At 45.6% G+C, this 21,719-nt stretch overlaps 11 protein-coding genes across 11 annotated transcripts; 3 read left to right on the forward strand and 8 right to left on the reverse strand. All coding sequences in view use genetic code 12, as the record gives it.

Annotated features, from left to right (window-relative positions):
• Window positions 1–35: 35 nt before the first annotated feature.
• On the forward strand, window positions 36–3,296 carry NIK1 (Nik1p; the record flags this gene model as incomplete). The annotated part of the gene is made up of 1 exon (XM_029034173.1): window positions 36–3,296. The coding sequence occupies one exon, from the start codon at window positions 36–38 to the stop codon at window positions 3,294–3,296; it is 3,261 nt and encodes a 1,086-aa protein (XP_028889415.1).
• A 93-nt stretch (window positions 3,297–3,389) lies between these two features.
• Window positions 3,390–6,626, reverse strand: POL3 (DNA-directed DNA polymerase delta POL3; the record flags this gene model as incomplete). Its single annotated transcript, XM_029034174.2, has 1 exon — window positions 3,390–6,626. One exon carries the CDS (start codon window positions 6,624–6,626, stop codon window positions 3,390–3,392), a length of 3,237 nt encoding a protein of 1,078 aa, XP_028889416.2.
• Window positions 6,627–7,073: 447 nt separating this feature from the next.
• On the reverse strand, window positions 7,074–10,106 carry MED5 (Med5p; the record flags this gene model as incomplete). The annotated part of the gene is made up of 1 exon (XM_029034175.2): window positions 7,074–10,106. One exon carries the CDS (start codon window positions 10,104–10,106, stop codon window positions 7,074–7,076), a length of 3,033 nt encoding a protein of 1,010 aa, XP_028889417.2.
• A 196-nt stretch (window positions 10,107–10,302) lies between these two features.
• Window positions 10,303–11,082, reverse strand: CJI96_0002635 (uncharacterized protein; the record flags this gene model as incomplete). Its single annotated transcript, XM_029034176.1, has 1 exon — window positions 10,303–11,082. The coding sequence occupies one exon, from the start codon at window positions 11,080–11,082 to the stop codon at window positions 10,303–10,305; it is 780 nt and encodes a 259-aa protein (XP_028889418.1).
• A 257-nt stretch (window positions 11,083–11,339) lies between these two features.
• PEX14 (Pex14p) lies at window positions 11,340–12,575 on the reverse strand (the record flags this gene model as incomplete). The annotated part of the gene is made up of 1 exon (XM_029034177.1): window positions 11,340–12,575. One exon carries the CDS (start codon window positions 12,573–12,575, stop codon window positions 11,340–11,342), a length of 1,236 nt encoding a protein of 411 aa, XP_028889419.1.
• A 249-nt stretch (window positions 12,576–12,824) lies between these two features.
• Window positions 12,825–13,781, reverse strand: CJI96_0002637 (uncharacterized protein; the record flags this gene model as incomplete). The annotated part of the gene is made up of 1 exon (XM_029034178.2): window positions 12,825–13,781. One exon carries the CDS (start codon window positions 13,779–13,781, stop codon window positions 12,825–12,827), a length of 957 nt encoding a protein of 318 aa, XP_028889420.2.
• A 313-nt stretch (window positions 13,782–14,094) lies between these two features.
• Window positions 14,095–15,246, reverse strand: CDC43 (protein geranylgeranyltransferase type I subunit CDC43; the record flags this gene model as incomplete). The annotated part of the gene is made up of 1 exon (XM_029034179.2): window positions 14,095–15,246. One exon carries the CDS (start codon window positions 15,244–15,246, stop codon window positions 14,095–14,097), a length of 1,152 nt encoding a protein of 383 aa, XP_028889421.2.
• A 268-nt stretch (window positions 15,247–15,514) lies between these two features.
• LYS5 (holo-[acyl-carrier-protein] synthase) lies at window positions 15,515–16,396 on the reverse strand (the record flags this gene model as incomplete). The annotated part of the gene is made up of 1 exon (XM_029034180.2): window positions 15,515–16,396. One exon carries the CDS (start codon window positions 16,394–16,396, stop codon window positions 15,515–15,517), a length of 882 nt encoding a protein of 293 aa, XP_028889422.2.
• Window positions 16,397–16,467: 71 nt separating this feature from the next.
• On the reverse strand, window positions 16,468–17,583 carry CJI96_0002640 (threonine aldolase GLY1; the record flags this gene model as incomplete). Its single annotated transcript, XM_029034181.2, has 1 exon — window positions 16,468–17,583. One exon carries the CDS (start codon window positions 17,581–17,583, stop codon window positions 16,468–16,470), a length of 1,116 nt encoding a protein of 371 aa, XP_028889423.2.
• Window positions 17,584–18,365: 782 nt separating this feature from the next.
• CJI96_0002641 (uncharacterized protein) lies at window positions 18,366–19,676 on the forward strand (the record flags this gene model as incomplete). The annotated part of the gene is made up of 1 exon (XM_029034182.2): window positions 18,366–19,676. One exon carries the CDS (start codon window positions 18,366–18,368, stop codon window positions 19,674–19,676), a length of 1,311 nt encoding a protein of 436 aa, XP_028889424.2.
• Window positions 19,677–20,145: 469 nt separating this feature from the next.
• On the forward strand, window positions 20,146–21,633 carry CJI96_0002642 (uncharacterized protein; the record flags this gene model as incomplete). Its single annotated transcript, XM_029034183.2, has 1 exon — window positions 20,146–21,633. The coding sequence occupies one exon, from the start codon at window positions 20,146–20,148 to the stop codon at window positions 21,631–21,633; it is 1,488 nt and encodes a 495-aa protein (XP_028889425.2).
• Between the last annotated feature and the right edge of the window lie 86 nt (window positions 21,634–21,719).

A 21,719-nucleotide genomic window follows, 5' to 3' on the forward strand; every position in this document is an offset into this window, starting at 1 on the left:
TGAAACCCCCTAAGAGGCCACGGTTAGATCATCCCATGAACGCAACAAAGTTGTTGTCGATCTTGGAGGACCCGGTTCAGTTTGCCGAAAGGGCCCCGCTGATTCAGCAGGACTTACTCCAGTTGGTCAAAGACCAGCAGTTGCAGATCCACAACTTGTCTGTCGAGCACCAAACAGCATGTGAGGCCAACAAGGCGTTTAAAGTGGCACTTTCTGAGATCGGTACCGTGGTGATTTCCGTAGCCATGGGTGATTTGTCGAAGAAAGTGGAGATACACCCGGTGGAACTGGACCCAGAGATTCTAAAGGTGAAAATCACCATCAATACAATGATGGACCAGCTTCAGGCGTTCGCTAATGAAGTGACCAAAGTTGCTACGGAGGTGGCCAACGGTGAACTAGGCGGCCAGGCCAAGAACGAGGGCCTGGTAGGAATCTGGCGCTCATTGACGGATAACGTCAACATCATGGCGTTGAACTTGACCAACCAAGTGCGTGAGATCGCAGATGTGACTCGTGCTGTCGCTCAAGGTGACTTGAGTAGGAAAATTAACGTTCACGCTCAAGGTGAGATCTTGCAGTTGCAAATGACTATAAATACAATGGTGGATCAACTTAGAAAATTCGCGTTTGAAGTATCCAAGGTGGCTCGAGATGTTGGTGTTTTGGGTATTTTAGGTGGCCAGGCTTTCATCGAGAATGTCGAAGGTATCTGGAAAGAATTGACTGATAACGTAAATGCCATGGCTTTGAATTTGACCACGCAGGTGAGAAATATCGCTAACGTCACTACTGCTGTCGCCAAAGGTGACCTATCCAAGAAGGTTACTGCTGATTGTAAAGGCGAGATTTTGGATTTGAAGTTGACCATCAACCAGATGGTGGATCGATTGCAAAACTTTGCTTTGGAAGTTACTACGTTGTCTCGTGAGGTCGGTACTTTAGGTATTCTAGGTGGCCAGGCCAACGTTAAGGATGTCGAAGGTGCCTGGAAGGCTGTTACGGAAAATGTCAACCTAATGGCTACAAACTTGACGAATCAAGTGAGATCTATTGCAACTGTCACAACTGCTGTCGCCCATGGTGACTTGTCTCAAAAGATTGATGTACATGCACAGGGTGAGATTTTGCAATTGAAGAATACTATCAATAAAATGGTGGACTCTTTGCAGCTTTTTGCCTCCGAAGTGTCTAAGGTTGCTCGTGATGTCGGTATAAACGGTAAGTTGGGTATCCAAGCCCAAGTCAGTGACGTCGACGGTTTATGGAAAGAAATTACCTCCAACGTAAACACGATGGCCTCGAACTTGACTTCACAGGTGAGAGCTTTTGCTCAAATTACTGCTGCTGCTACGGATGGTGACTTCACAAGATTTATTACTGTTGAGGCTTCGGGTGAAATGGACGCCTTGAAGACAAAGATTAATCAGATGGTGTTCAATTTAAGAGAGTCGATTCAGAGAAACACCGCTGCCAGAGAAGCCGCTGAGTTGGCCAACAGCGCCAAGTCTGAGTTTTTGGCAAACATGTCTCACGAGATTAGAACCCCCTTGAACGGTATTATTGGAATGACTCAACTTTCTTTGGACACAGAACTCACGCAATACCAGCGAGAGATGTTGAGCATTGTTCACAACTTAGCCAACTCGTTGCTTACAATCATTGATGATATTTTGGATATCTCGAAGATCGAAGCGAACAGAATGACTGTTGAGCAAATTGATTTTTCCTTGAGGGGTAACGTCTTTGGCGCTTTGAAGACTCTCGCTGTAAAGGCAATCGAAAAGAACTTAGATCTTACCTACAGATGCGACTCATCTTTCCCGGACAATTTAATTGGTGATTCTTTCAGACTTCGGCAGGTCATCCTCAATCTTGCTGGTAATGCTATCAAGTTTACAAAGAAGGGTAAGGTGAGTGTCAGCGTGAAGAAAGCGGAGAGGGTACCAGAGGAACCAAATAAGCTCTTATTAGAGTTCTGTGTGAGTGACACTGGAATAGGTATCGAAAAAGATAAGTTGGGATTGATTTTTGACACGTTCTGTCAAGCGGATGGTTCGACAACTAGAAAGTTCGGTGGAACTGGTTTAGGGTTGTCCATCTCGAAACAGTTGATTCAATTGATGGGCGGTGAGATTTGCGTGACCTCTGATTATGGACATGGCTCTAATTTCTCTTTTACGGTGAGCGTGTCACCTTCCAAGATCAAATACACCATGGATTCAGAACAGCTTTTACCCTTCAGGGGCCACTACGTATTGTTTGTGTCTTCGGAACATACGGAGAGTGAGCTTGAAGAATTGAGAAATGGCATAACCGAATTAGGATTGAACCCTGTGATCGTCCGTGATATCAATGAGGTCAATTTTGAGGAACCTATTCAATACGACATCATCATGATTGACTCTATCGAGATAGCCAAGAGTTTGAGACTACGATCAGAAGTGAAGTACATTCCGTTGGTGTTGTTGCACCACTCAATTCCGGAGTTGAACATGAGAGTTTGCATTGATTTGGGTATTTCATCTTACGGAAACACTCCATGTACGATCTCTGATCTTGCCAGCGCCATAATTCCCGCATTAGAATCGAGATCGATTGCACAGAATACTGATGACTCTGTCTCCTACAAAATTCTTCTTGCAGAGGACAACTTAGTGAACCAAAAATTAGCTGTAAAAATTTTGGAAAAACAGGGACATCAAGTCGAAGTGGTTGAGAATGGTCTTGAAGCTTACGAGGCTGTCAAGAAGAAGAACTACGATGTTGTTCTTATGGACGTTCAGATGCCAGTAATGGGAGGATTCGAAGCTACGGAGAAAATCAGGCAGTGGGAAAAGAAGTCCAATCCTATTGACTCCTTGAGCTTCCGTACGCCTATTATTGCACTTACAGCCCACGCCATGTTGGGTGATAGGGAAAAGTCTCTTGCTAAGGGTATGGACGATTACGTGTCGAAGCCCTTGAAACCCAAGTTGTTGATGCAGACAATTGGAAAATGTATTCACAATATTAAGCAACTCAAGGAGCTCTCTAAGCAAAACAACAACAATCGTACCTCAAACTTTGCTAAGAACTTGAAAAGCAGCATCAAGAATTCCGAGCACGAGGCAAAGATTAACAATCTTGGCCTGTCACCTACAAAGGCCAATGGAAATGATCAGCACGAGCGCGCCCAAATGCGAGCAATATCGAGAAAGTCCGATGGAAGCCTAGATATTCCTCGACCTGGCGCTTTGTCAAATGAAAGTCGAAGCATGACAGAACATTTGGTGCACACGAGAAAGAGCACCTGATTCTCTTGAAGACAAGACAAAGGACATTAAGAGTTAGTAGAATGAGTTTTACGACCCAAATAAATATCTGATTACTAGAATATGCTAGAATGCCTACCATACTGTCTCGTCCCACTTCTGTAGCTCTTGAGCTTGCTGTGTAACATCCTTCTCTGCCTTTTTCCGCATGTAGAAAATTGGACAATCCTTGTTAGAGCAAAGGACTTCTTGATGTAATGACCCTTGACATCTCTGACACTCGGTCCATAGTCTGGAAAACTTATTTTCCAAGTAATTCATCTGAGCCAATGCGTCACAATATAGCTCAGGAGCTTTGGAAATGCAATTTTCACAAAGCGCGCCCTTATTGTTTGATTTCAATGGGGCTTTGCAGTTCTTGCAGAGCTCAGCTTTCTTTGCAAACTTCATCAAGCCTCCACCTTTCGGAGCACTCATCTTGATAGTTCTTGTATGAGCACCAGCAAGTAGCTCTTTTGCTTTCTTTTCTCCGAGTATGGGCTCGAATATTCTTAACAATGGATTAGAAAGCTGATTCTCCAAATAGTATTTCACGTCGATAGCTAGAGAGTTTTCCAATACATAGAGCGGGTCCTCCGATTTTTCGTAGTTCTTGGAGCTGGACGAGTTGATTATGACATAAGCAACTCTATCACCCAAAGTTGGGGCCGAGCCAGCGTCTCTTTTCCTCATTCGCTTCGCGAGCTCGACATGTGCTTGTTTACTGTCGTATTCATGCTTCGAGAACGCTTTCGTGATGACCAACTGAGACAAATCCACTCTGTTCTGCAATAAATCGGCAATGGTTTGCTTAACAAATTTCTCGGCCTTGGGAACGTTTCGTTCTTCTAAGATGTATTCCAAAACCCTGGTGATGACATTTTGCACCAAACGACAATTGTCTCTTCTAACAGTTTCGATACCTTTAGTGTCCATCTTGTCAAACTTCTCTGGGTTCGTCCAATATAAGCCGGCATATCTCTTCTTGTTAATCAAAAGGTACGGGAAGTAAACTTTTTCGAACTCCAACTTGATGGGATTGATAAAATGGGTGGAGACGAATGCTGCCGCTTCTTCTCCCAACTTCATGCATGTTTCCAAATCTTGATGGCCGAACTTCACCATCACAGAATCTGTATCACCATAGATGACCTGAGCATCATAAGTGTAACCATTTGCTGTGTTGTACTTTTCTTGCACAACATTTTTGGTTCTTTCAATCATTTCTCTACCAAAGGCGGTAACAGATGATGAGATTGCAAGACATGGCAACTTACCGACAGTAGCACCAGTAAAACCATACACAGAATTTGCAGAAATCTTCAAGGCCAATTGTCTACCATTGAGCACGTCTCTTTTAAAAGGATCTTGCTCTTTTTTGAGGTCTGCCTTGGCTTTCTTTCTGGCTGTCAACAACTCATGAAGAATTGTTGGCAAGATTCCCTTTCTCTTCGTGCTCTTGACAAAGTAGTCACCGTTTGGGGTATGGGTATAATCTTCCTCTGTTAGATTGAATGCTTTGATAGATTGTTTGTTCAAAAGGGTGGTGTAGCATAAGTTGTGCGCCATCATGATTGAAGGATACAAAGAGCTGAAATCCAATGTTGCGATTGGAACATCATAATATCCTCTTATGGGTTCAATAACTGTAGCACCTTCATACTCCTCGTTTCCTCCCTCACTCTTTAGGTTTGGCACAACGATATCTTCCTGTAAACATTTTCTAAAGAGCTGAGAAATGACCTTAATCTGCTGTCCTCGTGCCAAAAGATATGAGAAAGGAACACCTGTAACTCTCGCCATCTCAGTGTAGTTGACTAGACACATCAATTTTTCGAGCAAACGTAAGGGAAGGTAGGCATCTTTCAAACAGTACACTGCCAAACGTCTTCTTGTTTCTGCTGTGCCATTTTGAAGATCGGTAATAATCGAATGCTGAACATCTTCTTTTAGTTCACCCAAGAAGTGAGCAGAAACGGAGTTCAATGTGTAAGACCTCAACTTGTACTCTCTTTGAATGAACTGTAACAAATCAAGCTGCATTCTTCCATCAATGTTGACAACCTTGTTTTCACGCGTTCCGTAAGCACGAGAGCTGAAAACGGAATCCTTCGCCTCTTGTCTTATATTGACCATCCTGCCGAAGTATGGAAACTTTGATAAGTTGAGTGCTTTAGCTCTATCGAGGAGATAAGGTAGATCGAAATTGGCGGTGTTATACCCGATTATAACATCGGGATCAGCTCTCACGACGAAGTCACGCCATGCCATAAGCATATCCTCTTCTTTTTCATTCGAGAAGATTTCGGAACCAATAATTGGCAGACAGCTTTTAACAGTGAAGACATTGCGTACGAAAGGACGCGACTCACCGTACCTAGAAATAACATTTGCAATCTGGATGACAGGGTCCTGCAGTGCCTCTGGAAATACGCCCTTTCTACCGGCACACTCTATATCAAAAGACATAATACGAAGTGGTGCCATCTTTAGCCATTCGCCTTCAGAAGGATGCGAAATTAACTGACGGTAATCAACTGTGCACTCGATCTGACAGGTGGACACTTTGAGGTCTTTATCTATGATGGAGTACGAGCCGGCAGGAAGCGTTATCCACGACATACCGGTGATTCCGCAGTCGATCATCATTCTGAGCAAGTAGGTAATGTTATCGTAGGTGACACATGTAGAAGGGAACAACTGCTCGAATCTGACCTCGCCACGCTCGAAGGCGCCTCTAATCTTAGTAATATTTCGAGAATTGTTCACGATAACTTTAAAGAAAGGCGATTTTGTGTTATTGTTGAAGCCCCAAATCGATTCCTTCCTCACAATTTCAATGTCGTGAATACCAAAATAGTTGGCTTTCATGTATGCCACGAACTGGGACAAATGCTGATCAGGAAAGAAACCCCTAGGGACAGGGACATAAAAATAATGCAAGAAACCGGTAACATTACAAAGAATTGAATTGCCTTCTTCAGTGATACCGAAAAAGCGGGCACTAGACTCCTCCCCGTTGGTAGCCTCCTCGGCATCTAGCTGCTGGAAACTGATATCTTTCTTGTCGTAGTCTTTGCGCAAGGGGGGTCTTTTCCAACTCTGCAACTCCTCGTGAAAGTTCAGCGCCAGCTCTGTCATCTCATAAAGCTCCTTTTCGAATTCCAGCGGCTCCTCATTGCCGCTGGGACGCTTAACACGCTTGAGCAACTGATGCTGCGATTCGGAGAGTTCGAGCTTCGAATCGATGGTTTGAGACCCCACAGGTAAAGAGTGTGCTCCTTCATGGCCTGTGTACCACGCTCTCTTAAGAGCGTTTGGGTCCTGTGACATGTCTATGTATGTTTATGAGGTTTAGTAAGTTGAGGCTAAATAGTAATATGTCCACTATGTATGGAGGCAGAGATGATGCGATCAGAAACGCGACGCGGCGCGCCATAGTGAATACAAGACACGGATAGATTGTGAGGGGAAACGGGCACAACAAACAAAAGTAAACCATCAAAAAGGGAGTCGAAGCCAAAAGAAAAGATTTATTGGTGATTCAATTATCTTCTATCGTTTTCACTATGACTATCTATGTGCAGGCCGTATTTAGTAGGGCCAAGGTAATAACCAACGAAGAGCACTAGACTTGATTTGGACGGCATTGAGTTCTGTGCCTGTAAAATCGTCTCTTATACTACCCTGAAGCTTGGGGAATTCCATTATTGTCCATTGGTGGGTGTGCATTGGTTGCAAGTATGTAAATGCTAATTTGGTATAGGCTTCATAACAACTCTAAGTAGACTTGACCCGCCTCATCAGCAAAAATTGTTCCATTTGCTGTGCAAGCACAATTTTCAAGATCTCTGCATCATGTTTGTGTGTCTCGAGGTCTTGCAGAAGCTGGTTGAGAATTCTCCGAAGAACTGATGTGCTTGATATGATCTCACTGTACATATCACCCACTTTTGCTGGTGGTGAGTCTGGTCGTGAACTCACTTGCTCGCTGGTATCACCGAATAGATCATCACCTTTATCGTTGAAGAGGTCATCCATCTCGAAATCCATCATCAAATCGTCCTTCGGTTCCTTGATCTCTGCTGGCTCCGACATTCCATTTGAATCCTTCAAGGAGTCACCTAAAATGCTGGAATAATGATCTTTGATGTTTAGCAGGAAGCTTGTGCCAAATTGCATTGAGCTCTTGCCCCGAGGTTTAATCTCATTGAACGTTGACTTCAACTCAGCATCGCTCATGTCAACTGCACTTTCACTCGTAAGAATGATTAGGAACGCCATGAAATTTACAATTAACTTGCTGTCTTCTGCGGAAGTACCTGCTTTACTCCCGTGGCACAAACTTATCTCACTGAGTAGAACGGAAAGTATTTCCTCACTCTCAGTCACTTTCCACATATTATGTATTGTTTTCCACACGCTTTGTTCTAAGGTACTCTCATCTTCATTGAGAAATGTTTGCAAAGCATTCCGAATAGTTGACACCATCGAGTCACCATCCGTATGTCTTTCGTGCTGAATCAACATTGGTCGATCTACCCTATTATACTCCTCGTCCACAGTCTGCTTCACAACCCTCACCAACTTCAACATGATCTCCTTGTTCTCCCAATTTCTGAATGCATACACAGCCTCAAGAAGCTCTTTTCCCACGAGATTCAAGACTAGGCGAAACGTATAATTGGTTTCCAAGCCCTCTTCCTTATTTTCTCCAAAGTTACTTTGTATGATTTTCCAAAGAATTTGAAGAAACATATCACTATTCCTTTGTAAGGGACCTATGTTCGAGATGATCCAATGGATGAGCTCTGCGGAGCTGGCTGTTAGAAAATCTTGTGCTAGGTAGTCAATACCGTTGCTCAAATTGGGTGAGGCTAAACTGCCAGCAATATTAGCCGTGATACCGCTTTGAAAAATTATAAAGACCAACTTGTATATTTGCTTCACATCCACAGAGCGAATGAGGTCATCGGAAAGCCCATCGTTGTTCACATCAAATAATGCATTTGCCCACTCAGACAAGAGGTCATTGTACCGATTCATCATATCTGTATCGTTGTTGGTCGCTGGTTCCACCCTTGGGGTGAATTTTGAGCACAGTCTATGGTAGAAGTTGCTTATAAATTCGATCGTATAGGAGCTTCCTAGCGTGACTGAGACAAGATCTATGCCAAAGAACTTGGTCATGGCAATCACACCAGTCGTCAATATACCGAAATATGAAATCGTCTCTTGAAAATTGCTTTCATCAGCATCCGCACCAAAGCTGTCGTTATCCGTGTATGATATTAGTTGATCAATTATGCTCCAAGGGCCGCGTGGATCTGTGAAAAAAATGTAATTAGTTATTGGCAAGCAAAGTAGAAGGCCCAAAACCAAGCGCACCAACTTTTCATTCGATTTATCCCTGATAAATTTTTCGAGTGAACTCATAACGAGAGAGCATAGCTGCTCCTGCTTAGTGGGCAGAAACTGAATGTCAGTAGAAGCGAGTTCCTCGAGGAAATTAATGAATTTGCTTTCTGCCAAAGAAGTGAATTCGGTGTTTATGTTAAGAAGCTTTGAATTAAACTCAGACTTGAGATGATCTGTATGATTAAGAACATTTTTTTCATGAGTTATGTGAGACCAAGTTATCGACTCCGAATCCTCGGGAAAGGTCTTGGTGTAGTTCGATACGGTGACAAGATCCTCATACATACAGCTGCGCAAGAACACCTTCCTCAAATCAAATGGATGCGATGATCTACCCCCGATGAACATTTCGGTGATGTAAGCATCAGAAAAGCCAACGACTGTTTTAACAATGACACTCTCAAGATTGGAATTGGCCTCATTGTTGTTCTTGGGTCTTGACTCTTTGATGAAGGCCGGAAAGCGGCTCACAATAAAGTTCTTCCAGTTGAACAAGACGTATGGGCTCTCTTGTAACTTGACTGCTTTGGAAATCCCTGAAAAAAGAATTTCAATCAATTGTTTCACGCATTCGTCATGCTTCGCTACGTCCACATTAAAGAATGCGATATACAGCTCCATGAGCCCATCGATATTCCACAGTTTGAAGCGCTCATTAAGCCACAAGAAATTTTTGAGTCTGTTGAGCTTAAGATACTTTTTAGAGTGCTGATTTAAAGCAAAAGCTTTTTTGACTGGCGTGGGAGACACCTTTTCACGTTTGAATTCCACCGCAGCAGCTCCAGGATGAAGGCAATGGGCCACATTGATGGTATCAAGAAGATTCCTAGATTTCTTCTCAAAGTATGCTAGCTTATCAGTTGCATTGAGCCTTTGAAGCTGTCCCATTGCCTCCATGGCAAAAGAGCGGAATCGTTCTTGTTCAATTGACCTGCCAGAATTGTCAATGAGGGTGCCCCACAAAAATAAAATGTGAAACCAAAGATTTCTCTTCTCGTCGTCTATCAGCAGATATAGCGAGCTTTGGAACTGGATAGTATATTGTGCAAAACCCTCGTTGACAAAGTATCGAAGCACTGGTTCCTTGAGGGTGGCATACTCTTTTTTCATGAGCAATACAAACTCTCGTTGTGACTGGACATCGAGAGTTGACAACGCTGACAACAAGCGTCGTGTATTGTCGACGCCTTCATTGGCAAACGCGATGGCGAATTGGTATTGAAGCTTCAATTTCAGGCGGTCTGAAGGGACTGTTAAAAGGGCCGACACAAGCTCATTATCAGAAATTGGAGCTTTTTTCTCGAGCTTAGCTAGCATCGACACAAAAGCCTTCGGCAGCAATTTCTTGCCAAGCGACACTTGCACGAGCTTTTCCACTGTTTGTTCGGAGGCCATGGGTGCTTGCTCACGAGTAGCTCGGTGAGAAGAATACTTGATGCGGGCCGAAAGCGCACATACAGAATAGGGCGTTTGAGGAAAAGTATATTTGGGGCCAATGTCTACTATATATATACACCGAAGAAACGCCGAGATCGAATACCTAGTAATGCAATGAAATCAAGTAAAACGTAGTTAAATTTCTGTTTTCAGTTCAGAATTTTCCAGGCTCACTTAACGAGATGCCACATCCACTGGACCCCGTCTGCACTGGAGACGTCCAAATCGAGCGGTAGACGTCAGACAGAGCCAAAGGCACAGGGCTCGAACCAAGATGCAAGCTGTCAGGTTCAGAGCCGAATTGCAGCTTCGCCAAATTGGAAAGCAAAACCAGTTCGCTAATATTAGTGTTTGGCTCAGTGTAAGCCGGGTGGCTCACGCAAGGGTGACCTGGAGTCAGAATTTTCGTAGATGTGCTCTGCTGAGAAAGTAGCGAGTTCGTCGACGACGACGAGTCGCTGTTGTAGAGCTGTTTAGACGGGGTCGTGAACATGTTGGACGAAAACGGTCTGCCGGTGCTGCTGGTGTTCTTGTGCTTCGTATCCGCATCCTTGCTGCCGTTCACATACCACTGGCTCATATGCTCCAAGTTCAGATACATTAGCGAGATTCGAGGAGATTGAGTGGTACTGTTGTGATACCCGTTTATGTCTTTCGTGTGATCGAAGCTGGAGAGGCCCGTATTGTTGTCGCCATGTAGTGGAGGTAGGTACTGGTTCTGCTTGATGGCAGCTGCTGCCGCCACCGCAGTCAACGCAAACTGCTGATTGTGGTTTTTCTGGCTCTGATGATATGAACTGCTTTGGATCCATTTCCTGTTTTTCTGATGGCCTTGGTAGGGGTGATTTTGGCTGAGGGACAAGCTTTGGGCTCGTAGTTTCTCTATGAGCTCAATTTGCTCGCTGAAGGGCTCCAGCGGTGGTATTCTGCGCATTTGCGTTGCTACGTGAAGCAGCAGGATTGTTGGTTAGGCGACTCCAAACTTCGACCTCAAAATGTATGGTGTCGTTGCTGATGGAGAGAACCCGAGACAATTTGACGCACCAACGTCTTGGAGTGTCTGCCTCTGTGCAAGCTGGCTGCGAAAACAACTAAAGTTTGCTACAGAATAAATGCACGGTTTTTGTTTATTGTGAAATGTAAGCTGACTTAACCTTGTCGAATGTGTACCTTTCTCCGTGGGTCTGCTATCTAGTTCCCGGCACTCAACTGCCACGCTGGCACTCCAACGTTCTCGATCGACTTGTTCACCAAATCGTCGTCGTTACCCTCCTTCAACGCCAGCTGCTGCCACGCTGAAGGCAGCAGTTCGTCTTTACTCTCGCTCTCGATCTCTGCCTGTTTAGCCTCTTCTTGTTTCCCTCTTGCCTCTTCCTGTCTTTTTCTTTCAGCCTCTTCCTCAGCTTGCTTGTGCTTGAGCTGCCATTCGGGTATACCCGCTGCGAAAATGTTTCCTGGTGTTGACGGTCTAGTCTCTTTGATCTGAGCATTGGTTTGACCTGGCGAAGTCACACTGCTGGTCTCGCCGCTACCTGGCTGGGATGCTGTGTTGCTCGTGTTTGCGGTGGCGGTGGCTGCAGAGTTAGCATTTGTTGCGCTCTTGGCCTTGGCTCTTTTCAAGATTTCAGACGCTGATGGGATCGATGAAACTGGCGCCACTTTGCGGGGCCCACTGTGCTCCGAGGTGCTGTTGGCTTCGCTACGGGCCTTAATCAAATTTTTCAACGAACCCAATTCCTCTGTAATCTCTCCAAGCTCATCCTGGATATTGTCCTTCGTCAACTTCATATTCTTCTCCACGCTATTCTTCAAGCTGTCCACCTCTAGCTTCATTAACCGCAAGTCGTCGTCAAACTTCAACTTGTCCTTGTTGTACTTCGATAAGAAGTCGTTTATATTGTCAATCACCACGTCAATCTCCTTGAGCTTACTTTCGTTCGCTTCTTTAATCTCCTTCTGCTCCTCACTCATCTGCTCAAGCACTTTATCGATCTTCATAAACTCCTCGTCAATCGTCTCCTTATCTGCGTCGATTCTGCTCTGCGATGGCGGGATAATGCTAGGGATCAAGTAACGTGACACCACCTGGTACAAGCCGTAAGTTACGCCTGCTGTGGCCGTGGCCATGATAAAGTAATCTTTCCATGACCTCTCGGGGGGCTGCGGAGCCATTCCGTAATAATCATATGGAACTGGGGGAGGTGCTTGTGGCTGTGACGCTGATGGCGTGAGGGTCGAGGAAGAAGAAGGAGTGGAGGCGTTTGACTGTGAAGTGGACGTCCCGTTGGCTCTGTTGAGAGCTTCTTCGATTTCTTGCTCGTTGAGCCCCTTAGTTTCCAAGAACTCGACTTTTTTGTTGAGTGGCGACAGCGCCACATTGGGATCCTTGAGGAAGCTGACAGCGCTGTTTATCAAATCCTCATTCATCCTACTCAAGGAAAAAGTGGTATTGGTGATGGATTTCAAACTTACCCCAGTTCAACTATGCGTATACCGAGGTTTGAATCGTCGACACCCGTACCCCCCTAGCCTCAGGTTTGGGGGACCCCACTCAAAATCATCCGTGATGTGGTCGGCTACCTCGATCTGTAGAAGTCATGTGACCTTAGCAAGGTGAAAGTTGGTCTTGTCCTTCTTTATTAATATACATGTTTTTGCTTAGTAGCATCGGGAGCATCACAAAAACTTGAGAAGCTCTTCATATATACACCAGCTGATGCCTGCGCTGAGGCCCTTGCGGCCAAGTCGGAGAGAGAGACCGTTAAAGAGGTTCTTCACTCCACCAGGTTCCAGAATAATTTGCTTTGTTGCTGTCCATATAGTGGGTGGCCTTCCCATACTCACAATGAGCTGTAGTCTTGTCTTGATGGCATCGAAAGGAGCAGTTATGGTGGTTGCAACCGACGCTGCCAACACCGCAGACAGAGAATTCGTCACACTCGCGAGGTAGTTATCGTGAATGCTTCTTCTGAAAGGCACCAAAAGCGAGGGAATAACATCGTTCTTAAAACTTTCATAAAAGAGAACGTATAAACCTGCGTAAGGGCAATCCCTGGCCAACGTGGCAGCAGTACCTTTGAAGAAGTTCTTGAACGACCCCTTTGGTCCGCCGCCTTCGTTATATATCCCTTCGAAGCCCTCATACATGGAATTGTAATTGTATAAGTTCGACTCGAACCGGGTTTTTATAATTGTGATCGGCATGGTGATCACACCCACGGCAGCTCTCACGACAAAGCCAGTGGCCAAATTTTCAGCATGAGAAAGTTTTGGCAACACACTCGAGCTCGATTTCTCGCTCACCTTCTTCAAGCTTGCAATGTATGTTCTTGTCTGCGAGAGAATGGTGAAGTATAACCCGGCTCCGACCGATGTCCGCAATGTCGAAGGCAAAACTCCTCTCCAGAGATCTCTAATATTGGCCAATTTTTTCAACTCCTTGGTGATAGACGTCTTCAAACCGGTGTTAGTGCGACGTTGCTGTTGCAACCTCGTCTTCAACAAGTCCAATGGCTGGAGCGTGAAGGCAGACACCAAACCAGCGCTTCCCCCGGAAATAAGGTGGATTTTGGTACTAGGCACCTTCACCTCGGGAGGAGCTGCCGGCGCTGGGGGGATCTGCTCATGGTCCATGAATACAAAACGCGTTTATGTGGAGATCCGAGAAGGGGAGCAGAAAAGATTCGTGGGGATATGTGAAAAAGAACCCTCCTTTATCGTTGCTTTCAATCAAAAGGGTACCTCTTCGAATCTGATTATATGCAAGTCGCAGTCTGGAGGGCAGTCATTGTTGGATCGAGACCATTGTAATAGTCACAATACGAAAGGTGACAAAAAGTGACACTTGCTCAAAGGCGAGCATGTGTTTCAATCTTCTTAAATTATGCTATGCTTCGCTATTAGTATTCACAATCCTATTTCTTTGTGATGTTTCACTCTTGCTCACCTACTGCCTCCATATGCGGTCTAGGAATTTTCGCAGCCGTTGAGTGATAACCAACTCTTCGTCTACTGGTTGCAAAACATCCGCTCCCCCAATCGATAAGTGTGGAAGTGAGTGTTTAAGAAGAGAAATGCTGCAGATCGCCAAAAACGAATGGAAAGGGTCGGGAAAGGCCTCTGTGTTCTTGCCGAACCCACCTATGAGCTTATGCTGAGTCTTGTCAAGCAAATAATTGAGTAAAGCTTCGGCATCTATCAAATCAACCCCTCGTGGATCCAATAGTTTGAGCAGCCCAACTACCCACCACAGGTAGCAAGTGTCGGCAAACTTATTCTCTCGTCCGTTGAACCCCCCAATGTCAATGTGGTCATAATACTCGTAAGCAGTACCCTTGTAAAAAACCAGCGGGTAGTCCACCTGTCGATGAACAAGCCAGTCCTTTGTTAGTTCAACCCAGTCGCTGTGTGTTGAAAGGTCAATGCCTAGAAGCCTAAGCGAAGCGAGGCCACAGAATGTGAGACCAGAATGGGACTCTGTATGAGAAGAAGACGAAAGCCCACCGTTGAAGCTCACCTTATTTAAGATAAATTCCTCGAGCTTTTTGACGTCAATATCGTTGGCTCGCTCGTGAGCCGAAAGTTTATCGTATCCGAGCATTTTCCTAATACCAGCTGCGATGTAGCACAAGCGTAGATCCGATTCGCCCCAAGCTTCGTGGTCGGCACCTAAGACGGGTCTGAACGATCCGACATCATTACCATTCTGCACTTGACATCGGCTCACAAACCTCATGATCTTTTCCCGATCGAGTCTTGTGGAGTAGTCCTCATCTAGGGCTAGCAAGCACGCCAATGCAAAGAAGGTCGCCAGCAAATTATGCAAATCGTACTCTTTATTCTTCGAGCTGAGCTTGAATGTCTGGCTCGATCTGAATGCCTGGATCTGACTGTCAGGGTCCTGAATCAAATAGTCGTAGACATCTTCTATGGCGCTTTCACGATCCACTGTAGACTCCAACTTCCCTAGTAAAGAGAGTCCATGGAGGGTGAAATATATAAGTGCTAACTTGTTTGCATCTTCCGACTGTGCCTTTTCAGGCATTGACTTCAGACAGAGCCTAAAGTAGTTGGCGTGCTTCTCTGGCAAAAAAGACATGGTGATAGTTCATATTTCGCATATCACCGCGTTGAGGTAGTAATTGATTCAGATGATATAGATCCGCGGCTTAATTGGTCAGTTTTTTAAAAGGAATGCTTCAAATGGGTGTTGAGTATGGATTAGCTTAAATTCCTGTTAAGATATCTGCTCTGTAGCAGTTTTTGATTTTTGGTGCTACTTTTAGTTTTCTTAGTCTACACAATAGTTGCAAATTACACCAAATTGACAAAAGTGCGCAGCCATTATAATTGTCAAAGAACACCATTTATACAATTTCATTTTTGAGTATTTGAAAAAGATCTATCTCGACTATTATTGGGTTGGTAGGCGAATTGGAGATGACAGAGGCTAATACTGGTAGCTTATCTGACGTTCTCAAAGTAGTAGAGTAGCAGTGAATATCGTACCCTAAATCTTTTAGTAGGCTTGTTGGTACCTCGGAAGCATCAATATCGCTCTTTGTCCAGCTCGCATCCCGATGAGTAATGATGTTAGAATCGCTCACTGGTTTCCTAGCCTCAGGGAGGCTACTCATCTCAAATGAGAACGATGAGATTTCTAGGTTCAATCCACACCCCAAGTATTTCGTAAACGCTTCCTTAAGTGTCCAGAGCTGATTGAATTTGATATACCTCTCTTCTTGGTTCTCAATTGCATTAAGCTGCAATAACTCTCCATCACTAAACATGTCCTTGAACTGATCTATGAAGTCTATGGGGGATATTGACTGCTGCTCTTCATGGGAAAGATCAACGCCAATTGCTCTTGAGTTGAACAGTATTGCTACTGCAGACATCTCGTTCGAGTTACTGTTGTTGAAAACAAACGATTTGCTTGGAAGAATGGGTTTCCCATGCTCACTGTACCCGAACTCTAGCTCCCTCCACAACTCGACATCAGGCTCCAAGGTGGCTTTGCAGATCACCAAATTTATAATGAACTTCAAAAATAGCCTAGATATAAGTGCCATGTGCCTTTTGTGTTTGACATTGCGAACCTTGAGCTGATCTCTCAAACTCAATAGACGTAGACAGCTTTCAAAATTATAGTCATCCTTGAGAAATGACTTGAGCTCTTCACTGTGGCCAGAGCAAGTGAAAAGAATGTCCTTGCTTGTATCAATTTGCCAGTCATATAGTTGTTGCATGGGATTGAGTCATTGTACACCTTTTATAGCGCATATCAACATATAGTGAGCACTGCTCTATCTCTATTACTCTATTTTGAGTCATACACACTATACAACTTTTGCACCTCAGTTGTGTTGTAAGGGTTCTTCTTGGCCTCTTCTGCTGTCTCCTGAAGCACTATTTTCAAATTCTCTATAGCCTCGTCGGTGTTTTGAAAGTGGAATGCCAACCTACTTCCGTAGGCCTTGACATTGTGCTTCTCAGCAGCCTTGACAAAGAAGTCGTTGTTGATCTTGCTTGCCGCGAGGTCAATGAAAACAAAGTTTGTGTCGACAGGATGCTCGAGCACAAAGCCCAACTCTTCGCAAAACTGGCCCACCTCCTTCGCTTTCTCATGTACTCTTGTAAGCTTAGAGAAGTTATCATCTATTGCCACAGAAGCCATTTCGGCAAGAAGACCACTTTGTCTGATGCCTCCCCCATTTTGTTTACGGAAATGATTTGCCTTTTTGATAAATTGGCTCGAGCCTACTAGCACAGAGCCAATTGGGGCACCCAAGGATTTGGAAAGGCAGAGGGACACCGAATCGAAGTAGGAGCAGTATTCAGCAAGTGGGATTCCCGTGGCAGACGAGGCATTCCATAATCTAGCACCGTCCAAATGTAATCGAACATCGTTCTCTTTACAAAACGCAGAGATCTTCTTGATCTCTTCTAATGGAAATAGCATTCCATGAAGGGTATTCTCCAAGGAAATCACTTTTGTAGGGCAGCCATGAATTTCACCATCGTCAGGCACAAAATTGGGCAAGATATCATCCTTCAAAGTCAAATGGATTCCGTTCTTGGGTGCTACAGATTGCACCATCGCCTGACTAAGTGTAGGGAGCCCACCTGCTTCGTTGAGATAGACATGAGATCTATGATCACAGAGTACCCCGTGTGGAGGTTGGAACAAATTCGTTCTTAATGCAATCTGGTTCAGCAAGGTCCCCGAAACACAAAAGAGCCCAGCCTCTTTCCCGGCCAATTGGGCCACTTTATCCTCTAATCTCGTTGTAGACTTGTCTTCATTGTATACGGCATCACCGAGGGTGCAATTGGCCAAGGAGCTGACCATTGCCACTGTGGGTGTGGTGAAGGTATCTGAGCGAAACTCATTTGACGCTGGGCTCTCAGCGAAGTTTGATAGATCAACAGACATGGAGATCAGGGGCGTGGAGAAAGGATGAAAAATGTGGAGCTTATCGGATCAAGACCCTTAGCGGCACCGAGGGCAAAGCACGTGACAACACAACGGAATTTCCAACCTGGTGGGGCTTGACCGGATGGAGATATGGAAGAAATAGTCTTCTCAACCTACATCAGGGACCATATCAATTTCCGTTAGTGCAATTGCTACGTAAGGTATCAATTGCGATAACTAAATGGCAAGGGAGTGGAAATGATGAAGGTTGAAAAAAAAAGAAAAATCTTCCAATTGGTTCTGTTTGGCATATTATTTGTGAGGCACATTAGTAGCAGTGCCATGAGATGCACACTACCGTTTACTGTCACGACATTCATATATCACAAGACTGACAAAAGTGTAGCAGAAGGCAAAGTTTCAGATTTGTATACGGACCTAAATAATTTAAAGAAATTTATGAATTTTACTCTAAAGAGGCTACCTATGTCTTACGGTAGTCTTATGCATGAGATGCTTGATTTGCGTTTTTGCACCCATTCACTACATCACCCCAGGGCGGCCAATCTCTGATCTGAAATGATCTTCAACCTCTTACATCACTATACTTTTCCAACTACCTCCATCAAATTTCCCACTTAGATAATCTTGCAGTAGCTGCCGACAGCTTCGGTATTAGTGCGCTCGCAAGCACCTTCCCGATAAGGATGCGGTTGGCGCTATCATCGAGGAAGGTATAAAGCACCTACCAGGGACCAATTACCCAATATCTCATCTTTCAGTCTCCTACTACCACTAGCATGTCTCTTCCATTGAAGTATCCTGTGACTTTGCCAAACGGCCTTCAGTACAAACAGCCTTCAGGCTTGTTCATCAACAACGAGTTTGTTAAGTCTCAAGGTGGAAAAACCATCGACTCCATCAACCCTTCCACGGGCGAGCTCAATGGCTCCGTTTATGCGGCGGAGAAGGTAGACGTGGACGTGGCCGTAAAAGCTGCTAGGACTGCGTTCAATAAGTGGAAGTACGTCCCTGGCGACAAGAGAGGCGACTTGTTGTACAAGTTCGCTCAGTTGGTGGAGAGAGATGTGGAATTGATCAACGCCATTGAGGCATGGGACTCGGGTAAAACCAAAGAGCAGAATGCCAGGTTCGATGTGGCTGAGTTCATCCTGGTGTTCAAGTACTACGCCGGCTGGGCCGACAAGATCTCTGGTAAGGTGATCCAGAACAACCCCAAGAAGCTTGCCTACACAGTTCACGAACCGTTTGGTGTTTGTGGCCAAATCATCCCATGGAACTACCCCTTGCTTATGGCAGCGTGGAAATTGGCTCCAGCGCTTGCTGCAGGTAACGTTGTGGTGTTGAAGACCTCGGAAATCACCCCCTTGTCACTTTTGTTCGTGTCCAAGTACTTTGTTGAGGCTGGATTCCCACCAGGTGTGGTGAACATCATCTCTGGGTACGGTGCTACTGCCGGTGCTGCTTTAGCCTCGCACATGGACGTCGACAAGATTGCATTCACTGGATCTACTGCCACAGGTAAAGTGATCTCGCAATTGGCCACGTCCAACATGAAGGCGGTCACTTTGGAGTTGGGCGGCAAGTCGCCCCTCATCGTGAGAGAAGACGCCGAGTTGGATCAGGCAGTGAAGTGGGCTGCTGTTGGTATCATGTCGAACCAGGGCCAGATCTGCTCTGCTACATCGAGAATCTTGGTGCACGAAAAGGTTCATGATGAGTTTGTCAAGAGATTTGTTGCCCATGTCAAGGAAGCCTACAAGCAAGGCGATGTGTTCGATGACCAGGCGGTGGTCGGTCCACAGGTGTCTCAGATGCAATACGAGAAGGTGTTGAAGTACATTGACATTGGTAAGAAAGAGGGCGCTCAGGTCGCTTTGGGAGGTGCTGCCAACAAAGCAGCCGGCAAGGGCTTCTTCATCCAGCCTACTGTGCTTACGGATGTGCAGAAGACCTTCAGAGTGGCCCAGGAAGAGATTTTCGGTCCTGTGGTGACGGTGCTGAAGTTCTCTACTGACGAGGAGGCGCTTGAGATTGCCAATTCCACTGAGTATGGCTTGGGGCTGCCGTTTTCACCACCAACGTCGTGAAGGCCCACCAGATGGCGGCAGAGATCCAGTCGGGTATGGTGTGGATCAACTCATCCAACGACTCAGACATGCACGTACCATTTGGAGGAGTGAAGCTGAGCGGCAACGGGCGTGAGTTGGGCGAATACGGCCTCGAAACCTACACGCAAGCGAAAGCGGTGCACGTGAACATCGGCACCCGCTTGTAATTTATTTTGCTGCTTTAGACTTGGGAACCCCAGAGTATGGCTTCCTCGAAATGGCTGCGAATCTGAGCATGGTATATAAGAGGGTGGGGAGACTATTCACTAGCGCTGTTCGCTACATGTGCTAACGCCAGGCCACTATGCACAGTACCCTCAGAGCAAATCAATCTGCCGGTTTTCTTACCCCTATTCTTCTATAGGCCTCCAATGCACGGCTAGCGAAAGATGGTATACATAGTCTTGCTACTTTTTTCTTTTCCAAAATCCAAGTGTATAGTTTGTTCATGGACACTTTGCCCGAGCCTGTGATTGCACAAATATGTCTGTACTTGCCCCAGCAGGATTTGGCCCACTTAGCCCTCACGAGCCGTTTTTTGCAACCGATAGCTACTCAAGCCTTATACCTGAAGGTGCTGGTGGTGTTGCACGCCACGCGACCCACAAAGTCGGTGATTGCCGACATTACGAGGAAAGTGTCTGGAGGTGAGAGTGGGTCTTTGGTGTTGTGCCTGGAAAAGGCTTCTGCTTTGTTGGAGACGCTTTCTTTAAATGAGCATTTGGCAGCGCTAGTGAAAAATTTCCGCTTCGAGGACTGTGAGGGAAACAGTCAGCTGGAACTCTTGCAAAGGGCATTTCTGGAGGTGTTGAAAGATCAACAAAGAACTACCTCCTTAAAATTTGGTCCCTTGCTCGACATAGATCAGACTGCCAGGAACACCAGCGAACTCGAGAGGGCTATTGCTGCTTGTTGCACCAGCGTTGCTCTTGATCCACAGGACTTTTCCACCGACATCGTGATTCCTGTCTCGCATACTTTCAGATATTTGCATATTCAAGGCTTCGATGCCTTGGAGACGCTTACTTGCACGGAGAAGATCCAGGTTGAAACTTTCTCCATCTCGCATTTACATGGCCAGGGGACAGCATCCCGACTCGACTTTCTGTCTCTTGAGCGTTGCATAGATACGACTTCGCTTTCAAAAATAAAGCTCAACATTGACTGTCATGAGCTCAGCTGTTCGTGCTACCAGCACTTCTTCCAATCCTTTGCAGAACATGTGGTCCACCACTGTGGTTTGGCAAAATTGCGTACCGTGGAGGTTGAAGGGTTTGCTCAGGAGGACTGGCTAAGGCCCGTTGAGATGCTCGAAAGAGTGCTTGAACCTTTGAGCAACTTCTTGAAGAGCCTTAAAGGGTTGAGCGACCTCAAGCTTGACTTTGCAACCCCGAGCCTCAAGATCACAGGAGAGCCTGCCATTTCTGATGCCAACAAGATCAACCGACGCCTCATTGACGCTTTTTTTCTCTCCATGTTTGAAACCCCGGACTTTGGCCTCAGGCTCCGGAGATTGGAGCTCCCAGACTTTTTGTCATCGTTCATTTACTACAAGCCGAGCTTCCAAGGGTCCATGTTGCACTCGTGCATGTGCGAGGGGTGCACAGCGTTGCTCAGCAAGATCAAAGAAGAGGTAGCTCCTGAGATCGACACTGACGAGGTGGAGGAAGTCGACGATAGCCAAGCCATGTACCTTGTGTTGTACGGTATTCTTCGCAAGTTGCAGCATGAGGGGCTCATTACTTTGTCACCTCGATCTCCGTACAGCATGTCTCTTCTTCGAACAGACAAGAGTGACTGGCTAGCAGAGCACTTCAGCTCGTGTACTATATCCGAGCAGGACTTGAAGACGTACATAGTTCACCAGCTTATCCCAATGAAGGACTACTTTCTGGGATCTTCGAGAAGTTGCACAGCTTGTGTTTGCATGGAGTGATGTTCGAAAGGCTGACGAGCAACGACCTCGACATGTCCAGTGTGTTCCACGCGAGAGTTACGCCCCAGAAAAGGTGAATGTATGAA

Source organism: Candidozyma auris, chromosome 3 (assembly GCF_003013715.1).
Source record: "Candidozyma auris chromosome 3, complete sequence".
NCBI classification, from domain to species: Eukaryota; Fungi; Ascomycota; class Pichiomycetes; order Serinales; family Metschnikowiaceae; genus Candidozyma; species Candidozyma auris.